The sequence below is a fragment of the Cyclopterus lumpus genome, chromosome 24 (assembly GCF_009769545.1).
Source record: "Cyclopterus lumpus isolate fCycLum1 chromosome 24, fCycLum1.pri, whole genome shotgun sequence".
In the NCBI taxonomy this organism is placed as follows: Eukaryota; Metazoa; Chordata; class Actinopteri; order Perciformes; family Cyclopteridae; genus Cyclopterus; species Cyclopterus lumpus.
In genome coordinates this window covers 19,900,194-19,919,167 of record NC_046989.1, presented here as the reverse complement: position 1 = coordinate 19,919,167, position 18,974 = coordinate 19,900,194, and the positions used below count along the sequence as shown (strand labels likewise).

The window sequence follows — 18,974 nt, the reverse complement described above, 5'->3', positions numbered from 1 at the left end:
CTCTGACACAAGAGTGCCTCAGAAGTCCACCCTCCCACCAGTTGAAGACCACCTCCAAACCACCACAGAGCTGCAGCTGTCCGTCCACCTTCCCCAGCCTCAGACACTCCGTGGCCCCGTAAAGATCACACTGCTCCACGGTCCCTACCTGCAGGATTATACACCAAAGACAGGCACCCCAGGCTACACTGGGTGACTTGACCTGACACACACGTGTTGTTGTGGACATCAAGTGGACTGTGGAGAACAAACACAAGTCAGTCTGGGGGATATTGTTTGAGCCAGCATCACTCCAGCATCACTCCAGCATCACTCCAGCATCACTCCAGCATGCAGGTGATAACATGCGCGTTGTTTACGCTCGCCAGTCTCCCTCTCAGCGCCGGGTTGGAGGCCGACTCCTGCCCTGCTGTCTGCGAGTGCTCTGAGTGGAAGACGCACACGATCTCCTGCTTTGACATCGCTGTTCTCCCCCGGTTCCCTGGCAGCACGGAGACACTGTAAGTAGACATCTGCGAAAGCGATGCTGCGGGGTTTGTTTCATGCCTGCTCTGAATGTAAAGTGCTCTTAACACCGAGAAAAATCATTAGAACTTGAATATTCCTTCAAAGTGCCCCCAGTGGGACGTTGCGGCTGTCTGTGATGTTAAGTAGTTATTCCATTGTAAGGTGTTATATTCAGTATATGACAGTATATGATATGCAGTATATTACTAACAAGCTATGTTCCAAAGTTGTCAGGATGTAGCCAGTCTGAAATGTATTAAAAAGGAACACTAAACTTATGAATGATTTAGAGTTGTTTGTAATTATTATTTAAGTTGAACAACATTTTTATTTTAAAAAAAAGAAGAAGAACACAATTATTCCACAATTATAACAACGATAATACATTTAAAAGGACAACCTGAATTTCTCAGATATATAGTTGATTTTATCTTTATTTGAGGATGGATAATTTCGTTTTTTTGTTTTTTCATTTGCCTCTTTAATTATCATTACAGTTTACAGTACAATATATAATATCATCACATTTTCAATTGTCCCTAAATCTTGCAATTGTAGATGAACTGTATTTAGAATATTTGAGACGAACCCAGAATGTCCACTTTTCACCGAAGACTGAACATTTCTGGGTCCTTTAGAGTCCGTACTGCAGCCATGCTCTGGAGACAAGGGACGTTTTCAAAAACAAAGAAGGATCCTTGTCAGTGTTTGATTAAAGCTTAGTGCTCACAACATCCCTTTTTTTGCGTTTTAGGACATGTTTGAAAAACAACAAACACACCTGCTCACAGTTATACATTCAGCTTCAATGTTGATGTTTGTTCATATATGTTGTTTCTCAGTATACTGTGCTAGTTCACTAACAGCCAAGCTAACATTGACACACACTATTTAGATAATGGTTTCATCTTATTTGCCAGCTATCAGACTACACTATACTGCATAGAGTAACGGTAATACATATCCTTGGATAGTATAATAATATTACTGCCAGCTAGGGACAGACACAACATGATTAATTTTGTGATTTTCTGTTTTTCAAATAAATCCTTAAACTATAAAATGTCAGAAAAATGGGATCCCCATCACAGTTTCCGAGAGCCTATTATGGCATCTTCAAGCTGCTCATAACACCCAGAAATCTGTATGATGTACAGTGTAAAAGGAGAAACGCAAAGAAAAGAGAAGCTTTATCCCCAGGTTTTACATCTTCGTTCACTCATGTACGACAAAGAGGATACATCCAAAATAATAAAATCCTTGTCAGCATTACAGTGGAGAGGAGGCTATGTGTCTTATTAGCAGAGAGAAATTAACCAACAGAAATGCGTTTTTCTTGTTCTTTTTTTAAATGATACCAACAGCTGTTCTGTGTGCAATCTGTCGTCTTGTTATTTGAGACCTCGAAGACTCTGTCAAGAATCCTGGGAGCCAACATGATGTAATAGGTCAGGGTCAACTCTGAACAATTTAACAGGGCTTTTACACTTCCTAAATTGCTTAAGTACAGGGCAGAAGTGATGCAACAGAGAGCGGCCAGTTTGCCATGGCCTTGAGTGATGAAAACACATGCCCTTCAGACAGGACTCCATGTGTGGAAACAGAACTGGAGGCTATTTCCATTGAAATCAGCATTCTCTAGTGATAAATCAGACGGTGCTGCTACATTGTATTAGCTGAACTTTTAATAACCAGTTTGATACTCTCCCTTACTGTTGCTTTCACACACAATTCCTCAAAAGCACTGATCAAGGCCTCACTAATGAACATCCCTCCATCCTTGCCAAACTCCACTTTGCATCGCCTCCAACAGCACCCATCACATAGTATTATCTCCCGATCACTGCCCCAATTCACTTGAGCATTTGCCCCGATGTCCCCTATGATTTCCTCACATTCCTGCCCAAAGTTTACCGAGAGAGAGGAGGATAGAGACATGAAAGCATGCCACCAAGCACAGGATTATCACCCCTCCTGATGAGAAAAATAAGCCCAAAATAGACGTGGGATGTTCTTTTGTTGTACACTACACACACTGAGGAATGAATGGCCCTGTTGCCCTGGTCAGGCCAACTGGCTCCAGCTAGGCCAAGAATGTAGCCACGTACTATGCTCAGATGGTTACTTGACTTTGTTTTGTTGGGGTCAAAATTATACTCAAAAAATCACGTGATAGGAACCTTAGGATAGGACGTCTTTGGGTCAAGTAGTTCAAATAGATTGCTATCTCTCTCATTGGCATCGACTCATTTAACACTCTATATTCATTTTACAGCTTTGTTTCAACACTGGTGGACATTTGTGCTGTACCCCTGCTTTATCAATGCAATCATTTTGAAAATGTCCCATTTATTAGCATAAGAGTCTGGTTCAAAATTATTTTGCGGAGGAATATGTTCCATTCACAAAACAAAATGTGAATGCAAAGCAGACGTCTGTGTGTGAGTGTGCATGTGTGGACAGTTAGAGATTGGAGTCCTTTGTGTGTGTGAGGTCAGTCCATGTGTCACTGGGAAGGAAAGGAAAGCACAGACACGCTTAAAAGCCTGCGTAGCGTGACTCCTGACTGTGTCTGGACGGTGCATTCAAATACAATATTTACCTTTTATAGCACATTTCTCAAACACGCGGGGAGTACCATTTGAGAATAATTAAGAGGAAAAAAAACTTCAAGGGAAAAGGGGAAAGAAACGCAGTGGTTTCAGTATTTCAAAAAACCTCAGAATTTCTGGATCGGAGTTCAAACATGTGATAACTCGTTATATTTGATGTCCCACGACCTCTCATCTAATAACACTGACTGAAAGAGTGAAAATGCCCTTTCCTGAATGGTAACAGATGAGCACTGGGAATAATTGTTGATTATGATGAGATGGGATTACTGGAAATACTGATAGTTCCCTAGTTATTCAGTGGTACCAATGATTCATGCAATTGTTACCACGGAATTATAAGAAGACACATTTTATATTTCAGAAAACCTAGAATAAACTAATTTCAAAGTAACCACTCTCTACCACCACCTGTCTGAACAACTTGTTTTCCCTTGCTACTGTACCCTCCGAACACACAGGATTAGAACAGTGAAGTAAAACGGTAACTCTGTGCTGCATCTACAAGCGTTCTGATTGAGGAGACATTACAGATTATTTCTTTTTGAGAGTGTTCTTTTAGAAAGCATTTCTACTTTCTACTACGTTTACATTGAATCCCACTGGACGTTTGATGTGCAGCTGAGTAACTGCAGCCTCTCTACTCGTCCCCACAGACCGATCCACATCAGAATGAGACAGAGCCCATATTAAACACAGGGAATATTATGAATTGTATAGCTTCTCCCCACTTCAAACTCAATTACCATCCTGTTTGTTTTCTCGAGTTTCTATCCAAAATGACAAATTGGGGGGTAATTTTCTCCTCGAGCCTCTGAGATGCGCTCCTGGGAGAAAATGCATGCTGGTTATTTGGGTTTGAGCGTGGTGGTGAGACGCTACGGTTCTGACAGGGGTGTTTGGTATCTGGGTCTGCTCTGTGTCCCGCTGTTTGTTTGAGTTTGTCAGAGCGTGTGCAGGGTGCTGTGCTCCCGTGTCTACTGATTGACTAAATCCCCCCACACACACACACACACACACACACACACACACATGAGAGCCTGATTCAGACCCATGGGCCAGATCTCAGCCTCTGAATTAGTCTATTGTTCCCATGTTGAACCAAAGGTGTGTGAAGATGTCGGCTTTGGTCACTTTTTCTACCTTTTTTCCAAATGGATGCACACACTGTTGTCAGTTGAGACAGGATGCAGTGGAACAAACTAAATGTGCATCCTCCTTCGGGCTGGCTCTGCAGAAACAACATGACATTAACACATGTGGCTACCATCCTTATCTCGTTCCTCTATTACTATGTTTTCATTCCAAAATCAACATCTGCTGCAAAACAGGAAAGAAATAACACACTTTTGACTAGCTCGGTAAGTGCCAACAATATAGGCTACTCGTAAAGTTTCTAAAGGATAATCTTATTTGCTTTGTTTGCTAGAAGTCAGATGAGAAGATGTCTGTATGTTCAATATAAATTCACAGCCAGCAGCCGGTTAGCTTAGTAAGCATGAACAAAACCCAAAGTAGGAGGTGGGCCAGGCCAGCTGTTTCTCTCTGCTTTTAGTCTTCATGTTAAGCTAAGCTAACCTTATTTTGGCTATAGCTTTATAGGCTATTTACAGCACAGCAAAGAGCTAAAAGGTTTGATGTGTGGATAAAATATAGGAATATAGATGACATTGTAAATATGTTCATTCTCATCACATAGCCTGTACTAACAATGTGAAGGTCCATTTCACTCTGCGTATTCCACACTGAGGTCCTAACCTTTTCTGAAACATTGTTCTAAACAAACCCAGACACTCTTTGATTTGGCTGCCAGCTCAGGTCCACTCAGATCCAACCTGTTGTTTTTTCCCATGTTCCTGAAGGGTCTGCTATCTGGTTCTGAAATGTATCAGTGTGGGCCTTTATCTATCTTTCCCTTTTTTCTGCTCTTTTACCTTTGGATCTCCTCTTGTCTAGAGTTATTGGACAATTGTAAATACAACAATTATTGACTTGAAATTTACATTTTGATAACAGAATCACTTGAAACAGGAGGAAATGGCTTGCTGTGTATGACACACACACAATGCACCTGTTGGCACTTCTAAATCACCTTCTGACACTTCATATAGTATCTACTTTGTTTAGTCTGTACAAAAAGTGTAAAAACAACAATTTGTCACTTTATGAGAAGGTATGACATGACCAAGAGCCATTGCTAGGCACCCAGAGAGTCCCTGGCAGGGAACCTGGCATATTATTACCTACCTTAAAACCCTAATAGGTTGCTATCACACTTTCGTTAACAAATAAAAACATGTTTCAATTGCGGTACTGGTGAGCAAATGTAGTTTCCTTTGGACAAACTAGCCTTTTCCAGTTAAGCTAAGCTAACCATCGGCTGGCTCCAGTTAGCTACATATTTAGCTCACCGTACAGATGTGAGAGTGGTCTTCTCGTCTAACTCTGCAAGAAAGCAAAGAAGCGTATTTGCCAAGATATCTAGCAAATGTCATAGAACACCTAGCTCATAGCCATCAGAAGACATTGAGAGTACAATGTGTTTGTGACTACTAAAATGTCCATCTTTATTTTCTAACCAGATGGCTTTTCGAGACCCGTCTGTCATCGGTGCCAACAGATGCCTTTGCCAACATGGTCAACATCTCCAGGATGTGAGTAGCAATTTATTCAGTGGGATTATTCCATTCAAGGCTCTCCACTTTGTATTAACTGCTATTCAAACACAACCCCTTTACAGTCGTTCTCTTCCACCTGTTGCCGTTCAACTGCTCTACTTGAACCTACCCCGGTTCCAAACTGCCCACCCTTTTCCTCTCTGTCTCCCACCCAAGCAGATGATATGCTCTCTGGTTAGTATCACTGCTGTCTCCTAATCACAGCTGGAAGCGCTAATGCGTTCCTTCAATAGGAATGTTGGTCTTCCAACCGCAGCGAGGCTTGGGCATTGACTCGGTATTCCAGCAGAACGTTTTGGGTGTGTGGTGATTTTAGACTCCCAGTAGAGATGTGTTGATGTAAAAATACACACTTGCTCTCCAGCCGCTGAGTCTGACATTTGCGTCCAAGTCATGCATGAAGGAAGACGGAGGTGGATGAGAAGTTTGCTGGAAGCTCTCTATCCAGATAAAATGACTGCATGGGACCAATATCAGTCAGATTTAGTCCGATTATAAGTAATAAAAGTAAACAGAACATAAGTTTTCATCTAGTCATTCCTAAGGTTGATTGAGTGCTAAATTCATGGTTTATTTAAAGAGCATTCTTGTTACCAAGGAATAGCAAATGGTAGCAGAGTGACTGATGATTGGGTAATGTATACGTGCGGTGCATACCTGTGAAATTACCCGTGAATTTGGAGGCTTTAGGCAAGGTGGGTTGATAAATTTAGGAAAGAGTTGCAGGCTTTAGGATAATTTTGAGAGCCACACACTAACTCTTTTCTAAAAGCACGTCTTATATTTTGCCTGCATGCTGGTACAGTACCTTCATTCTTACAACTTAAACAGATGGTTAGAAAACACCATTATTTTGATAACACAAAGGCAATTTGTACTTCAGATTTGGTATAAGCTCTGTGTATTTCTTTTAGATATATATCAGTGGATGTGACGCTGCAGAAGCTGGAGAGGCACTCCTTCTACAACCTGAAGAAAATCACCCATATGTGAGTAACGAAAGGAAAATTGCATGCTTTGTATTGATCTTCATTGATTAAGCTGCTGCATTTTGCTCTCGCGAGAGAAAAATGCAGCAGCTTAATCAATGAACACCACTTACTGCTCTTCATCAGAGCAGTTTTGCCTCACTCCCACTTGAAGAAATTAACAAACACATACCCGGTTGTGGGGATCACTGCATGCAAATTTAATGCAAAAACAATTCAATTTGGTGCAATATCCTATTATCTGATCCATTATTACTGATCCTGGTCTCAACAGACAGTCAGAATAAGCATGTAAGGAGCAGAGAGGCTGAACAACTGCCGCCATTGGGGTCCTCTCTGTGTCTTCTTTGTGCTCTTGTTGAAACAGCGCAGGCGTGACGACTTGCAGTGCACTCTATTCTCAATTATGGGATAGAGATTTATGGCTTGGTCTCAGGGTGGACCACACACTTTCCAGCAGAACACCGCCTAGCGCTTCATATATTACTGCAAGACCTCCTGCCTGTGTGAATGATTGGTTCCAAGTTACAGCATCTTTGTAACACAGCAGTTAGTCTGTTGCCACTCTTCAATTACTGTATATGTGTGCATGTGCAGCCGTTTGAGACAGCAGCTCTGATTATCAGCTACAGAGATACAATGGTCATTACTTGGTTTGTCACATGGCTGTCCTTTTTATCTTAATTACCCTACCTTTTGGTCTTTCCTTATTAGCTGCCACATTGCAGAACACATTCCAAAACTCCGACAGAAACAACAACTCCAACTGCGAGCAGAGGGTTGAATCCGTGTGCTGGGGGTGTATTTTGGATCTCCGGGGCCTATTTGCCACCGATTGGTGTGGTGTAGTGCAATACATCAGATAATGGCATCTCTCTCAGGTTTCCTTCAGGGTCAAACACAAATTAATGCTCCGCTTCCTGTTGGCTGCTCGAGGCCGACAGCAGCTGTGGATGTAAGACTGCAGTCGGAGCAGAGCATTCAGAGGGCTGGGTGTTTGTATCATGCCACCAACAAGAGGGGCTTGCTTTTTACTGGGAATGAATAAATAGATGATGATGTGAGTGTCATAATGATCAACTTATACGTAAACAGGCAGCTCATGAAAGCGTCAACATTGTTGGCCATTTGTGCTTAAAAAAACAGGCAGAAAGGAAAGTACCGGTAGGTTTATCTTGCCAGCAGCAACATCAGCATATTTTTATTTGGGTCATGTCCAGGAAATAAAGTGGGTAGTTAAAGCTGCATTGATCCAATTAATATGTGTCAACGTAAATGAAGAACAGATCATTCTTTGACGCAGCAGTTTCTCTGAGCAGATTGTTTTTACTTCACCATTGTCACCATTCTTTTAACCCTCACGCATCTGCTTTCAGCAAAAACAACTCTGATAAACACACCGTATGCTACCTGTCCCACAGCAGACGGCACACAAGGAAAGTTAGCGACTGGCTGGAGAACAGAGTGGAGCATTTAGCAGCTAAAGAGCGAGCTCTTCCTCGGGAGTTAGTGGAGACCCAAAAAAAGGATAAAATGATAGAGAATATTGGACTTGGTATCCAGAAACACGACTCCAAATAAATGCAAATGTTACCCCATGTCTGCTGGATTCAATTCAATTCAATTCAATTCAATTCAGTTTATTTTGTATAGCCCAATATCACAAATTATGAATTTGCCTCCGAGAGCTTTACAATCTGTACACATACGACATCCCTGTCCCAGGACCTCACATCGGATCGACTACATAATCAGCAGTGTGCTAATACATTCACCTTGACACCTTAATGTGTCATATGGGCAAAATAACCAATGCTGCTTTAACATGACCACAACGATATCATGTAGAAATTATGATTTTGAAAAGGACTAAAAGAGGCTCGTCAGGATACATTCTGTGACAATGTGTGAAAAACATTAACTTAAAGTGAACGATTCAGTCATAAGAGCATCGTGACCGTATCATCGAGATATGAAATTAATATAGTCTTTTTTTGTATATGTTTTTTGTGCAGGCTACTTTCTCACGGTATGTAATGATGGTATCATTTGCCTTAGCAACATGAACCTGATTCTACTCTTTAGATGGATTCAAGAGTGCAAGCCTTGTCAGACGTGACCAGCCAAAGGCACCAAAGGAAAGACCACCCACAGGAACACATTTTATCAATAGAAACTAAGTAGGAAAATAGAATTGATATCACACTGTGTTAATGACCCTGTGGGGTTCAAGGATTCAAACTCTTCAGCTCACCTCTTTGTCCCAGCTGTTAGAGACTGCTTGACAGACGATGTCACGGTTATTTTGACCTAACTTTGCCCTCAGATATATCAGTGTGTCTAGTATCTAAACACAACCACTGGGAAGATCGAGCTCTGCCACTCAGTGAGCTCCTTTGACCTGACCCCGTCTGTCTGCTGGGCTGAGTGTGGTTTGCCAGGTGTGTGTGAAGGAGGGCCAGGACACATGTTCCACAGCACCACACGGCTTCACGCGGCAGGGAGAGGTGTTCGGTCCAGCCCAGGGCGGACCAGAGTAAACACTCTAATGAAACACTAATTGGACTCTATTTCACCGACTTTCCCCTCTCTCGCACACCGGTGTACACCTCGTCTGTTCTGTCAGCAAGTTATAAGTGTGTGTTTCTGAATGTGTGTCCAAATAATGTCTTAGTGGCACACACTGCTGTCATTTTCTTAATGCTCTGAATGACTTTGTTTTTATGTGTAAGAGCATTTTCAGGACACTTGTTTCTTGTTTGGTCTTTCAGAGAGTTACGTAACGCAAAAAGTCTGAGCTACATTGACCCAGAAGCCTTTAAAAATCTCCCAAACCTCAAATACTTGTGAGTATTTTTTATTGCAACTCGAACGGTTCTTGTCATTGACTCCCTCATATTTACAACATTATGGTAATCCAAAAAGACGTGGGGTGTATATTTAAAATACTTACATCTGGCAATCATTTAGACATTGTGATCTCTTCATAGCATTGTGTGTACCAGTATGGGCAAGAGTGAGTCATGCTTCATTTGAGTTTAATGCAGTGGTACAGGTCGAGTTTTTAGAAGAATTCTAATGTCTGATGAGGACTTCAAAGGTCTTAAAGGACTTGTAACCAGACTACTGGTCGACTTGGTGGCACACATGAATATGCCAGTTAATCAACTGGGCTGGTTATTATTAAATGATGTTGTGAAACTAAACTCAGATCTTAAGGAAGGAATATTATGCTCATTACACTTTTGCATTGGGCTGTTCTAAAATACCATTTCTCCTTGAAGGAGCTTGTATAGTCTCGGTTGTGTATGTCCTGACTGTTTCTATCCTCTTGCTATTCAAGGGGAATTTTCAATACCGGCCTTTCTGTCTTCCCTGACTTGAGCAACATCCACTCTAATGACATGAACTTCATACTGTAAGTTGTTATAACTTAACCACTTTTTACTTTATCATTCCTTGTAATGCATGTAAGACGAAAGGGCAGGAAGCAACATTAATGTTTGGAACACAACATTGTCGGATTATGGGAAATGTGGTCTCAATTTTGAGAAATGCCACAACTAAAAAGAGCACTTCCCTTCATACATTTGATTGTTATTAGTTATACAAAATGTCACTTAATGGGCCTTTCACACAGAACAGCAACACCGCCACTGCTCTCTGAAAGTCATTATTCCCAACGACTTGGCGTGCCGCGGCCCTGTGTGATGGGCCTGCAGATGAGCTTGTGCTCTCTGCTTGTGTGCAGAGAGCACAATAAGCATCCACTCAATAAGCATCTGCCTTTCCATAAGAACCCTCTGCATGTCTCCACCAACTGAGAGTCTATTCTCACATCCTCACCCTCTGCCATCACCCTCTCAACTAATTTAACTTTCCTACTGAGACATAATACATGAATCAACTACATCCCTCCCTGTGCCACTTCCCAGCGTAAGGTATTTCTTATATTATTATTAGCACCATTTGATTTCCTCTCCATTGGCTGTCTTCATTTGCAGGGAGGTTGTTGATCATCCCTTCATCACGGAGATTCCAGCCAACTCATTCCGTGGCATAACCAGCGACGTGCTGACAGTGTAAGATATGTGCAGGAGCAACCACATGCATGGACACGTGCAGATATGACACATGCATAAATTAAAACTGTTTAACTTCATGCAATTACATGTATGTTTGTGTCATACACTTGTATACAAAATACAAAAGGGGAACGTGAACTAGATAGAAACTGTGGTAAATACACAGTAAGTGTGTGCTTTATCCCTAAAGTCAATCTAAACCCTAAAATTGCCACGAGAAGAAGTGTGGTTTGGGCAAAATGTACTCACTTTAAAAACATATCCTTACACTGAACTCCCTTGAATTTGTCAAAGAGAGAAAAAACAAGTACACAGACTCAACAGGCAATCACATGTATGTGGTTAGGTTTGGGAGCGAGGAGGGAAGAGGGACTGCAATTTGAATCAACCAAACAGAATGTTACAGAAAATGTTTGGCTAAAAACCATAGATGAAACCTCACCACAGAATGTGAAATAAGCAGGTCTTACTTATCTCTGTCACTGCTGCGCAGAAATGGATGAGTCATCAACACATGGAAAATATGTTCACTCTGGATTGGTTACTAAATCTAAAGATACATATTCTAATCAGTGCTATTATCTTATATCACTGACTTCTGCTTTTGTTTCAGGATGCTGTATGGAAATGGCTTCAGAGAAATCCAACACCATGCCTTCAATGGGACCAAGCTAGATCAAGTGTAGGTGTTTCATATGAACTCTGAATAGTTGACATGTTGGCAAATGTGTGCATTAGCTTTCTTGCAGAGAGTTAGATGAGAAGATTGATACCGCTCATATCCTTACGCTAATTATAAAGCCATCGGTGTGTGAATGCTTAGATAGATCCTGATGGGGGCACTTTGCAGGGTAGCCCCTGTCCTTGGTGTATGAATGGGTGTGCATGGGTGTATGAAGGTGCACTGGGTGGGATGGGGCATCATTTAGCCTGCGGGGTCAACTTAGGTGGACAACTCAAAAACATGAATGGTCCTCTCTAGAGTCGGTCTTTGTTTGGTCCCTTCTGGGCTACTGTAGAATATGGCTGCCAGCTCCGTATGTAGATATGAACTGCTAATTGTAAGGTAACGAACAATTCTTATTTTCAGGTGATTATACGCTAAAGAAACACTTAATATTATATTCCATTTGTGACAATAAATCCCTCTAAATGCTACAATGTTCCTTTAAAGACTTGAAACAGCGGATACAGCTAGCCTTGCTCTGTCCAAAGGTAACAACATCCACCTGTATCACTAAAGCTGACTTAATAATCCATGATATTTCATTTATTCCATACCCAAGTTTCACAACAATAAGTTATAGTTTTACTGGCGCTCATGTGCAGGAGGACTATTACAGCTGTTTCCTCCCTTTATGCTGACATCAAAGTGAAGTTAACCGGCTGCAGGCTGTAGCTTCATATGAATCATACAGAGATGAAAGTAGCATCAATCTTCATATCTAACTCTTCAATTCAAGAAAACTGAATAAGCGTATTTCCCAAAATATCAAACCGTTGCTTTAATTTTGTTCAGCAGTTTTAGACACACTAATGTACACTCTATCACACAATAATCAGAACAGTGATATTAATTGAAAAGCGTTTTTTATGAAAGGTCACACAAATCTAATACAATATCTTACACCAAAATCAGTTGATTTAGAGATCTTACATTTCTCAGAAAAATGATGTTGCTTGTTATTTTTGCCTGGATTAAACCATTTCTGACATTACCAGAAATTGCATTACAAAAGCAGCGTCACGTCGCTACAGGCCTTCTCAAATGTACTCTAAAGGGCCTAAGCCCAGCTCTTGTATAGTAAACTGAAGTTCTCATGTAAAAATATTCTCATGAAAATATGTTTCCAAAAGTGTGTATCAGGAAGTCTACATTAAGACTTCCGCTCTCTAGCACACTCCCTGACTTGGAGACATCAGTTTATTGTCACAGAGAAATGTAAGCAGTGCTTCCTTTTCTTCTCTTGAAGCAACGTGTTTTCTTTCTTCTTGTCACCCGCTGGTCCTGAATCCTGTACATTCAGGATATGAGGTATTAATGATATTAATCTCCTCTGTTACAACACCTACACACATCCCAGGTCCTTAAAATAACCTAATCAAGCCATTGGACCGTGACTTGTGTGTCTTTGCACACAGGCGTTTGTGTTGGCGCCTGATCTGCTCAGAGGGAGAACTGATCCCAGCGCAGCCTGACCAAGACAAACACTCCCCTCACTGGTCTATTATGCTCATTAGATTTAAGGGATTCAGGGTGATGGTGGAGTGAGGGTGCAGTGTGTTTAAGGAGAACACCATCACACTGTCTAATTTTAATCAACAATGTATGTGAGACCCTTTTCTGTCATGTTTTAACCCCGAAATGTGAACTGTGCAGTGATGAGGCTTGGGGAAATATTATGCCATACCTCGCCTCTGTCAGTCTGATTAAAATGAGAAGGATAGCTTTTCTACTAATAAACTCAAATGTGTGCTTTCCTGTCCAGAGACCTTCACAGGAATAAGTATCTTACCAAGATGGATGAAAAGGCTTTTGCGGGCACCATCAGCGGTCCCATGCTTCTGTAAGTATACCTGACGTGTTCGACACATCATTCATAGCTCACATACAATAGAACTTTACAATATAACAAATTTCCAAGAGGTGAGACAGTTACATCCATTTATGTGATGTTTTGTGATCATTCTTTAGAGTTTTTATCTTCCTAATAACAACGTAATCTGTAGTCTAAATACATCTTTAAAAGGTTAACCACAAAGCTAAACTAAATTATATGACTGTACTGTGATGAAACACATCAATGCTGGTGTTAATATTCTTACCACATTAATAAAAATCTGCATTTCAATAAAAACATTATTAGGAATAGAATGTCTCATTTACAGTTTTTATTAGACACAGTCCATGGTTTTAAATCAGCCCTAGTCTTGTAAGGTCAATTCTGAGGTAGAAACGGCCATTTAGATCTGATCTAAGTCATGAAATAAAAGAATGTTAACACCCTCGGATGGATGTATGGATGGATGGATTTATTTATTTTTAGAGCATTAAATTATTCAATTTTTCTCATTTAGCGACTGGCTAGCTAGCCAGCTAACGTTACCTTGCTTATTCTACCCTGTTTCCTGCTAACGTTACACTGGTTCACAGAAAATGAGCAGAACGGCGGGCTGGTGGTCAGCAACAGCGCTATATACCTGAGAGACTAGGAGACTACAGGGAGGAAAACAGTATACAAAGGGTGGACTTCGGCTTAGAGCTGGGGGGAAGTGACACTTTAAATTGATACATTAGTTCAATTGGATCTTGGTGGATGGTTTTGGTTACACACGTCTATGCTTAGCCTACACAACAGCTAGCGAGTATGTAACTTTCAAACGAAGAAAACACATGTATACTCTTACAAATGAAATGTTGAACTCATAAGCAATAAAACATACCTTTGCTCAGTTCAATACACTCGCTACAGCTTACTTGGTCTGGTATGACCACTAGCTAAGAAAAGCTAATGTTGGCTAATGTTAAACATTTTGGTTTACATAAAGTAACACGTTTTGAAAGCTCATATATAATAATAAATATTTGGCCTGGTTTGGTACTTTCATTATTCACACCATCAAGATAGATTTGAACAATTTCCTCATTCATTATGTGCAGACCGGAGGAGACATTTCTGTGAAAGGGATAGCATATCATCAAAGAGTAAAAAATCATTCCCCCACAGCTGTGTCTGAAACGCAGGAAATCTGAAACGCATTGTGTGCAAGCGTGGGAGGGAGAAACTTCTGACGTTTCTCCGATACTGTCATTGTTTTTGCCATTCTCAAGGTTTTTAATGCTGAGTCTCTATTTTAAAAGTGTTTGATTGCCAGAACTCTTTACCACGGCTATCTAGTTGCTGTTATGGCTCTGATCTAGCCATTAAGTGGCTGGTTAGCTAAATGGGTTTTTGTGTGCAGGTCTTCCACTGAGGAACATGTCCTGAGTGAGGTCACCTTCATGAGGTCATGAGTTAAACATCTGGGAATGACAAAATCAGACTAAACTCAGAGTCTGTGCAGATTTTTTTTACAGCCTTACACAATGTGTCCCATGAGAGGAAAAACGAGCAGAGGTCAGAGAAGTGGGGAGAGCAACTGGGACTAAAAAAGAACAATTGGGCTCTTAGTGAATATTAAATACTTTGGCTTGTGTTGATTTAATTTTATTAAATTAATCAGCAGATACAATGACTTAAAGGTGTAATGGGTTCAGAAACTAAAGAAAGCATGAGAAAATATGGCCTCTACTTGGCCCCTGGAAGGGGGAGAGTGTCCTGATAATGGGATCACACAATCCCCTGCATGTCTCTGTCCCAATGAGGTTGAGCTGGCTTTGGCATGACAGCAGAGTGCAAGAAATACCACTTGTAATAGTTTAAAGATGATGAAGGACAGAGGAGCTTACTCTAGGAACCAGGTGGAGGGTGTTGTTTAATCCACCTATAAGATCTCTGGTGTTATCATGTCCGGCTCCTCTGTAGATTTGCTGATAGTATGTTTATTACAGATTCTATGAAAGGTACTGGGTTGCAGAAGTTGTGTTTCTTAGCAGCATCAAGTGCATACTGGGGGTATGCAGAAAATTGTACATTATTACACGTATCAAGGACGTATAGCTTATCTCCATTTGTGACCTCAGCACTCGATATGTCAGTCATTGATAATTATTAGGGGAAAAGTCCAAATATTTAAAGGTACAGGTATCCCCTAGATGTCTTCAGTCTGCCTGGAGACAGAATGTCAGTGGCAAAATCAGCATTTAAATCCAATATTTCCACAGACTACATACTGACCACCCTACATACTGACCACCGCCATGGCCTGAGCAGAAAAAAGAGAGCAATACATTGGATTTGATGTTTTTGTTAATTTTGACCCAGGCACACATAGCATCAATATTGGCAAACACTAAACTTTTAAGAACCCTAAATGGGGTTGGGATGTAATAATGGTCCCATGCTTTGGAGGTGACTCTCCTTCCATGATCACTAATGCCCCTAATTGTATCTTCTTAAATTCTTTCATTCCCTTTCTGTCTTAAAGAGACGTGTCCCTAACAGGGATCACCTCCCTGCCGACCACAGGTGTTGATTCTCTCCGGGAGCTGAAGGCACGCGATGCCTGGGCCCTCAAGAAACTTCCACCCATCAAAACCTTCAAGCACCTCACCATTGCCAACCTCACCTACCCCAGCCACTGCTGCGGCTTCAAAAACCTAAAAAAAAAACGAGGGTGAGATTCCATAAAATTCTTCTAATTTTACATTCGCCGAATGTACTTAGAGGAGGAGAAATGTGTCCCTAGGGTTTGAAAGACAAACGGAGTCCAATAGAATGCTCTTGTGTGTTTGTGTATTTGGATTATCTACCATAGTGAGTGAGGCAGCTGCACTTGTACGGTGTGGATCTTGGCAAGGCAACGCAAGTTTATTTGTATAGAACATTTCAACAACAAGGCAATTCAAAGTGCTTTCACATAAAACCATTAAAAGCATCAAAACATAATGCAAAATAAAACACTATTTAAAAACAATTAAGAACATTCATTAAAACATTAAAAACAGTCAAAAAAGCAAGAAATAGAATAAAGGTTGCAGTGCAGTTAAGGAAATAAAATGCAGTAGTGAGATGCAGACATTGATTGATATCCTTGAATCTTGTTCAATTAAAGGCAACAGCAAACAGAAAAGTCTTCAATCTGGATTTAAAGGAGTTGAGGGTCTCAGCAGACTCTCTCAGGAAGTGAATCAACTCTCTGACGTCTTCACCTATAACTTCTTACAGCGCTGCCATAGTTAATGTCACTCATTGCTGTTATTGTAGGTAGGAAAAAGGTTGAGCCAGACTAATAATGACTCTCAAAACAGGAAACACTTTTCTTCCACTGGATATATAAATGAAATGATGTGATTTGACACTTAGTATGAGTGAGGGTTGAAACCAGGTCTCTGTATTTGTGTCGATGTTAGGACTATAGTATTTCTTTATGAACTCAATCTGTATGTGTTTTTCAGGTTTTTGGAGTACCTCATCTGTAACTTGACTGCGTTCTATGATCAGCATCACAAGCGTTCTGTAGGGCCCCTTGGCATCCCTTCCCTCCAAGGGGACGTTGTGGAGGAAACAATCCCAGATGAGGATCCAAATGACGGAAACCACAGAGAGTCCCAAGACTGGAGGAGAGGTGACTTCCATGGAAGCCTCCACTACCACGCCTACTTTGGGGGCCAGCCAGATGAGGATGTGGGTTTTGGAGAGACCCTCAAGAACCCCCAGGAGGACACCAGCCAAGACTTTAACAGTCGTTATGATTATGTGGTGTGTGAGGAGGGAGAGGAGGTGGCATGTGCACCAGTGCCTGATGAGTTCAATCCTTGTGAGGACATAATGGGTTTTGGCTTCTTGCGAGTGTCTGTGTGGTTTGTGAGTCTGCTGGCTGTTCTGGGAAATATGGTGGTGCTGCTGGTGCTGCTCACCAGCCACTACAAGCTCTCGGTCTCCCGCTTCCTCATGTGTCACCTGGCTTTTGCAGATCTGTGCATGGGGATTTATCTGCTGCTTATCGCCTCTGTAGACCTCCACACACGAGCCGAGTACTTCAACCACGCCATAGATTGGCAGACGGGCCCTGGCTGTGGACTTGCAGGTTTTTTTACAGTCTTCGCAAGCGAACTGTCAGTCTACACTTTGACGGTGATCACTCTGGAGAGGTGGTATGCTATCACCTTTGCTATGCGGCTAGATCGTAAGCTGCGTCTGCACCATGCGGCAGTCGTGATGCTAGGCGGCTGGATCTTCTGCCTCCTACTGGCCCTGCTCCCACTGATTGGGGTGAGCAGTTACCAGAAGGTCAGCATCTGTCTCCCCATGGACACTCAGTCCACTGTGGCTCAGGTCTACATCTTGTCAGTGCTGGTCCTCAACATCCTAGCCTTTCTTGTTATCTGTGCTTGCTACTTCAAGATCTACTGTACAGTTCACAACCCTCACTACCGTTCTGGATCCAAGGATACCAACATCGCCAAGCGCATGGCTGTCCTCATCTTTACTGACTTCTTGTGTATGGCGCCTATCTCCTTCTACGCCATGTCGGCTGCGCTGGACCGGCCGCTCATCACCGTCTCCAACTCCAAGATTTTATTGGTGCTCTTCTACCCGCTCAATTCCTGTGCCAACCCGTTCCTCTATGCCATCTTCACGAAAGCTTTCAGGGGGGACATATTCATCCTCCTCAGTAAGGTGGGCCTTTGTCAGCAGCGAGCACAGCTGTTCAGAGGCCAGACGGTCTCGTCAAAGGGCAGTAGCGCAACATCTCAGAATCGTAAAGACAAGGATAGGGTTAAGAAAGTTGGAAACGGAGGCCAGGAAGAAGTGCCCATCCACCTGAAGAAGTGCTTCGGTCAAACCGACCACCAAGCAGTCTGCCAGCTGACAAGTCCTGAAGAGAGCCAGAGCCTGAACACGTGAGCCAAACACCAGCTCAAGGTAGTCAAGCAGGGCAGGTTCCGGTGGGAAAGGAAACGTCTTGATGTGTTTGTGGACAGATCCATTTGGATAGTTAACAGAAAGATCCATTATTCTGTATCTGCTTCAGTTTGCAGGCCAAGTTCAGCTGTTTTCACAATTTCGGCTGTGATGATTTTGGGGTTCCAGTTGTTGGATAATATCAAGTGTCACTGAAATGTGAGCCTGACTTCATCTCTCACATAATCCTTTGTATTTGGAGGGAGAGGCTGGAAAAGAACCGATTATTTTAAATAGTAACGATAAGAACTCAAACATACATACATATTAGGTTTACAATATTTGTTCCAGTATCTTTAATTTAGTTGAGATCTTATTTAATTTAAAATCCCTGCACAGTCTAGCATTGATATACAAGGACATATAACATATATAAAATAATAAAATAACCTTTCTGAGGCGCAATATTCATACTTGGTAATTATATTCAAGGACAGCCTGCTGGCTCAGTGCTGTTCACGGTGGAAACTTTATCCAAAGAATTTAAAAAACACTGCATTTTTTTTTGTCATATCAATACCTCTACATATAATGG

General features: G+C 41.6%; 1 protein-coding gene across 1 annotated transcript; it reads left to right on the top strand.

Moving 5' to 3' along the window:
- Positions 1 to 330: 330 nt before the first annotated feature.
- tshr (thyroid stimulating hormone receptor) lies at positions 331 to 18,482 on the top strand. The gene is made up of 10 exons (XM_034527361.1): positions 331 to 500; positions 5,702 to 5,773; positions 6,712 to 6,786; positions 9,558 to 9,632; positions 10,130 to 10,204; positions 10,791 to 10,868; positions 11,485 to 11,553; positions 13,361 to 13,438; positions 15,960 to 16,148; positions 16,930 to 18,482. The coding sequence occupies exons 1-10, from the start codon at positions 331 to 333 to the stop codon at positions 18,380 to 18,382; spliced, it is 2,334 nt and encodes a 777-aa protein (XP_034383252.1). The 3' UTR covers positions 18,383 to 18,482.
- The last annotated feature ends 492 nt before the right edge of the window (positions 18,483 to 18,974 follow it).

Excerpts from the sequence above, each read along its gene's own strand:
- tshr (XM_034527361.1), top strand. The coding sequence starts at position 331 with ATGCAGGTGATAACATGCGCGTTGTTTACGCTCGCCAGTCTCCCTCTC. Across the intron at positions 5,774-6,711 it reads ATGGTCAACATCTCCAGGAT|ATATATATCAGTGGATGTGA; the intron begins GTGAGTAGCAAT and ends TATTTCTTTTAG. Across the intron at positions 6,787-9,557 it reads CTGAAGAAAATCACCCATAT|AGAGTTACGTAACGCAAAAA; the intron begins GTGAGTAACGAA and ends TTGGTCTTTCAG.